This window comes from Periplaneta americana, chromosome 2 (assembly GCF_040183065.1).
Source record: "Periplaneta americana isolate PAMFEO1 chromosome 2, P.americana_PAMFEO1_priV1, whole genome shotgun sequence".
Classification (NCBI taxonomy): Eukaryota; Metazoa; Arthropoda; class Insecta; order Blattodea; family Blattidae; genus Periplaneta; species Periplaneta americana.
In genome coordinates, this window is record NC_091118.1 from 185,345,860 (window position 1) to 185,351,859 (window position 6,000).

At 35.6% G+C, this 6,000-nt stretch overlaps 1 protein-coding gene across 1 annotated transcript in view; it reads right to left on the reverse strand.

Annotated features, from left to right (window-relative positions):
- The window catches only part of LOC138694913 (probable glutamate receptor), a 30,533-nt gene extending 24,946 nt beyond the window's left edge, over positions 1–5,587 (reverse strand). Inside the window, exons 1-2 of the mRNA XM_069819102.1 lie at positions 5,445–5,587; positions 1,418–1,605 (exon numbers count right to left, since the gene is read on the reverse strand). Coding sequence (XP_069675203.1) covers positions 1,418–1,605; positions 5,445–5,586 — 330 coding nt within the window. The 5' untranslated portion in view covers position 5,587. The remainder of the gene's footprint in view (positions 1–1,417; positions 1,606–5,444) is intronic.
- Positions 5,588–6,000: the final 413 nt, after the last annotated feature.

Sequence of the window (6,000 nt, forward strand, 5' to 3'; positions counted from 1 at the left end):
CACAAGGATCAATATTAGGTCCCCTACTTTTTCTAGTGTTCATAAATGAACTTACCCCTCTAATAAAAGATGTAGGTGATCTCATATTATTTGCAGATGACACAAGTATAGTAGGCCTAATTACAGTCAATAACTTCAACACATTTCAATCTTCAACACAGGCAATTCTCCTCAAAACATGTGATTAGTTCTCAGCCAATAAATTAGTACTAAATTGTAATAAAACTAACATAATCCTATTTACGTAAATCCTGTCCAAATTCAACCTCGCACATTTCAAGCGCAATGGCTAATAATAGGTCCCTAATAAAAGCAACGACAACAAAACTTCTTGGTTTACAAATCGATAATTTATTAAACAGGAAAAATCATATTAAAGAAATTGCCGCCAAACTAAATTCAGCATGTTTTGCTGCAAGAGATAATAAATATCAATACCTTAAAAACAAAATACTTAGCACACTTTCACTCGGTAATGAGTTTTGGAATAATATTCTGGGGAAATTCTACAGACAGTAACAGTATATATGCCTACTACAAAAAAAGAGAAATTAGAATAATAGTAGGTGTCAAACCTACGGAATCGTGTAGGTCCATTTAAAAAAAAAAACTACAAATAATGCACATGGCTTGTCAGTATGTTTTTTTATTATAAGATTCCTCGTATTAATCGTGAAAACTTTGTAACTAATGAAACAGTTCATAGCATAAATGCTCGTCAAAAATGACTTTCATACTTTATCGACAAGTTTATCGTGATATCAAAAAGGAATGTGTTATATGGCAGTAAAAGTTTTTAATAGCCTCCCTATGGATATAAAAAATCAAACTCAAATATAAGATTTAAGGCCAAATTAAAGAAGTACCTAATGTTTCACGCCTTCTATTCTGTAGGTGAATTTATGACATTCAGCAACGTTGTATGAATATTTGTCTTGTAATATAGGTTTCGATACTAATTGCGTGAGTTGTAATGGTATATTGTAAAACTCTTCTGTATACATTTCAACTAGACTGTGACTATAAATAAGATCTCATAGTACTTACTTACTTACTGGCTTTTAAGGAACCCGGAGGTTCATTGCCGCCCTCACATAAGCCCGCCATTGGTCCCTTTCCTGAGCAAGATTAATCCAGTCTCTACCATCATATCCCACCTCCCTCAAATCCATTTTAATATTATCTTCCCATCTACGTCTCGGCCTCCCCAAAGATCTTTCCTTATAGTACTATTAAGGTTTTTGTTTTTTGACATGTTCCATATTCCAGCTGTGAAGTGATGTAAGAATACCATGGAATTTGCCGTAGCTCATATGAACCGCGCTTTAGGACTTAATAATTTCAATGCGGGCAATCTGTTTGTCCAACATGGTACGAGTAAAATCCACATACAAGTTCCTTATCTGGACTTCCTTACCTGTGTAAGGAAGGGTCCAGATGTGACGTCATCAGAAAGAATAATGTACACAGGGCTGTTGCTGTTACACTGCAACCTGGAGACTTCTCTAGGGAAATCTGTTAGAGAAATGGCTGTAGTATGAATGGATCTTTGGCTCATTATCTTCTGAAGTTTCACTATCTCTTGCACCTTGAAAGCTGCCGTCCCTGAAAAAAAGATAGAGTATGCACCTACAATCTGAGGAAATGTTTTATCTCATATACTTTCAAAGGAAACACCTTTCAGACCTATCACTCCTTGACTTTTGTAAGAATTATACATATTCTCAAGTAACGGGACTTCAAGGTAAAATGGATTAGGTTATGCAAGACAAAAGTTTAAAATAACATAGAAAAAAGAAAGAACATCCAGACACTATAAGAGGGTTGCAATGCATTACCCTACTGGAATATCAAACCACGACCAATCACAAATAGGACTTACTATTAGTTGAAATACATCTCCGATGAGCTACTAAAAATAGTAGAATTTTGAAAAAATTTACAATTTTTTTTATTTTCGCGCTAAAAAACGTACGATTTTGTAAACATTTTACCTCAATATCTTAATTATAAGTATATTTTTATATAATGGATAGAAGTTGTGTTAATGTACGAGTTATGTGCAACTAAAACTTTAAATTATTTAATTATCTCAAAAAAATGTCTATGTTTTCAACCGCAAGTCGTCGCTTTTCCGGAATACTGTTGCAACGCAAAAAAAAAAAACTGTTTTGTACAGGAGAGCGTGTTTTAATTTTTCCACTTCATCATTTGCTTCTCATTAATAGCGATGCATCTGCCACCTAGCGGCAATTGGTATAATTTCGGAGATACAGCATAGGAGGTCCTGATACAGCACTATTCCACATAAAAATTGGTCCTCTTTGGACCAATTCATATGAAAATATCTCTTCGCTTTTTTGACTTACAACAGTATTCCGGAAAAGTGGCGAAGTATGCATTTTATTTCTCACAACTAAAGTTATTAAACGCAGAATAAATATGGGAATTGCCTGTTATTATTTGATTGAGAAGCTTTTGTCATTCAGTCTTCTCTCAAAAAAGCTGAAAGTTAGAATTTATAAAACAGTTATATTACCGGTTGTTCTGTATGGTTGTGAGACTTGGACTCTCACTTTGGAGAGGAACAGAGGTTAAGGGTGTTTGAGAATAAGGTGCTTAGGAAAATATTTAAGGCTAAGAGGGATGAAGTTCCAGGAGAATGGAGAAAGTTACACAACGCAGAACTGCACGCATTGTATTCTTCATCTGACATAATTAGGACATTAAATCCAGACATTTGAGATGGGCAGGGCATGTAGCACGTATGGGTGAATCCAGAAATGCATGTAATGTGTTAGTTGGGAGACCGGAGGGAAAAAGACCTTTAGGGAGGCTGAGACGTAGCTGGGTGGATAATATTAAAATGGATTTGAGGGGAGTGGGTTATGATGGTAGAGACTGGATGAATCTTGCTCAGGATAGGGACCGATGGCGGGCTTATGTGAAGGCGGCAATGAACCTCTGGGTTCCTTAAAAGCCATAAGTAAGTAAGGTTAGCGATCAATTCTCTTGGAGATTGTTTGGTGGACTTAGAATATTCGCAATGAAAAGTAGAAGTAAATCTGCATATTAGAATTATTAATTGCTCAGAAATAAAGTGGATTGGAGTCACACTGAGGTGCACTGTATGTGCTCTTATATCTTAACCTTATTCAAAGAAAAGGAAGAGGGGAGAAAAGTACAAAAAGTTTTAACTAATATCGCCCTCATGATCATTCTGCATATTTGATTTTAAATATTTACTACTTTTTACTAAAATTATATTATATTCCATGGGAAAAATTCGGTAAATCGTCTCGTAGTTACTGAATGTGAACAAAATCCGTCCAATAGTTAAAGAGAAATTGTTGTACACAGACACAAGTGTCATGCCCAAACCACTTTTTTCAATATTAGTAATGATGAAAACGTGTATTTCAGTGAAAATATTGAAATAAATTTTTTTTGCACCATTTTTTTCCTCTGATTGAGGTTCTGGCTGGTATGTACATCTATTATATCAGGCAGTACATCTCACTTGACGGTATGTGTCAGAGGAAGAACAATTTACTGTTTGTATGCATCTGAAGTCTGACTAGTGTAATACGAGTATGTAGTTAGTCGGCGATGTACGCAATGGAGTGGAAAGGAACTGGACACCCTACCTCATTATCTCCTGGCCTAGTTGTCTCATAAGTGGTGCCTTCTTGGTATCAGTTATGAGATTCAGACCTGTATTCGGACAGTTGACTACATAACAACAGGCCTTACATTTACAAATGGTTTTTAAAGAACGCCTACCACCTACGTCCAGCGGGGCTGGGATCTTATGGTGAAGCACACATCTACATTTCGGTAACAGTGTTGCCAAACATTAATTACTTTCAACTGATTTATTAATAATCAATATATTAACATACTCTTAAACCGTAGACTAACAGAAGTATTATGTCAAATACATGTTGGAACTAAGGACTTTTATTAAAGAGTAAAGACGTGTATAAGCTATGGATTTATGTGTTAACAGATAATGAGATAAAAATTATCGTGTAAAATAATTATTTCTGGGAAATCTAAGCGTAAAGGAACAAAATGGTGGCGGACTTTTCCATTCATACTATGCTAAGAATTCGGCCCCTAAAAGAACTGTCATAGTATACATTCTATGCTGTACATATACTGTAGGTCTAGGGCAGCCGTGGCGAAAATGTGATCGTGCGTCGAGCCACTGTGTAACCTGCAAAGTGCACAGCACCTATGGAGGGAGGCGGACACCCGAAGGGGAAGTGAAGCAACTGTCTGACTTATTTAGGGATTTTCATTTTCCTAACGTCAATAATTTTATACAGTATAAGATTACGAACTAATGTTTAGTACGTACAACGAAGAAAGAAATGAACAAGAAAACATAGGACACATTATCACAATCTAAAATTAATTATCTTCAGAATGTCTTTGGGACAGAGTTTCAAAATCAGGAATTATGTCACTTACTGCCAGTCGTAGTTGATCACGAAGGTGTTTGTCTGTCACTCGTGATCTAAATTTGGGTTTTACTATTTTCATTGTTGAAAATAATTGTTGTAGCGAACATGGCTTCAACAGAGCAAGCGAAAGAACGAAGCTTCGGATATTTATTTTTTGGCAAAGATTTGAAAAGTTCAACATTTGTCAAGTTCTTACGTCTAGCTTTCATTTAACATCAAATTCTAAATGTGTGAGTTAAATTGAAGATCTAACTGTATTATTCTTACATCTGCTGAAAAAGGATCGACGTACAGAGATAATAATAATAATAATAATAATAATAATAATAATAGTAATAATAATAGTAATAATAATAATAGTAATAATAATAATAATAACAACCTTTTAATGTTTCATGAGTAACATGTAGTATAATGCCGTTTTATGTTATACAACCGTTTTCCTCGTAATACTTGTGAACAAATCATACATTTAATATTCTCATCATATTGGCAGCAAAAACTGCGTCCTCCCATCCTACTTGAAACTTTCGTTTTTGTAGAGGTACATGGTTTCGAAAGAGACATTGCGACGACGCCACTCGCAGGTCTGAGACAAATACAAATGGAACGGAGTTTGACTCCAGTGAGTGAGAGGGTGGGGGATGGGTGAGATAGGGAGCTAGAGAAATGCATAGCTATCATTGCGAGCCACAATGTGCTCGCGAGTTACATTTTCGCCACGGCTGGTCTAGGGTGTCCATTTCACTTTCTTACAGCTGAGAGACACTTTCACTGTTCGGAGCTGCGCTACTCATTTCGATTCAATAACTAGTCGCATAGAATCTCTTGGATATTCACTCTTATTGCAAAATAAAATTTAATTAAAAGATTTAAATGCGTCAACCTCTTGTTCGCCACCTTCCGCCATGCAAATGTTCCCAAAAACTTTTCACTAAATGAAGACTATTATAGTATTTTAGAAAAACAACTCACCTTGTTCTGGGAAGTAACATAAGTAAACGCATCCAGAGTAAAAATGCTGAATGACATCGGTGAAGAGCATGGCGAGCTGCTCTTGCAGGTATCCCTGGGCAATCCCACACACCAGCAGAACGATTGTGATGGCATGGATCATCATTACTGTGGACGAGAAAGGTCGAGGGCTAACAGTTGTATGAGAGGAGTCGTAGAACGTTCAGAAAAGTGAAATAAACGCAACAGACATGCCATTATTTTTATTACGAATTGAGCGACTTTTCAAGTGACATGCACAATAACACAATCTTTTAGACAAGGATTGGCGTTGTTTTGGAAGAAAACATGCTTGAAATATGACAGAGGGCTCAAACTTAATAATGCACACTGTATGTATAAATCACAAAATGGTCAAATGGACTGAGCGAGTTTTGGGATTACACTCGGCAGTTATACAACAGACAGACAGACAGATAGACAGATAGATAGATAAACGAGTAAATAAATAAATAAATAAGTAGATAAATAAGTAAATAAATAAAGAATAAAAAAATAAATGAATAAATAAGTAACT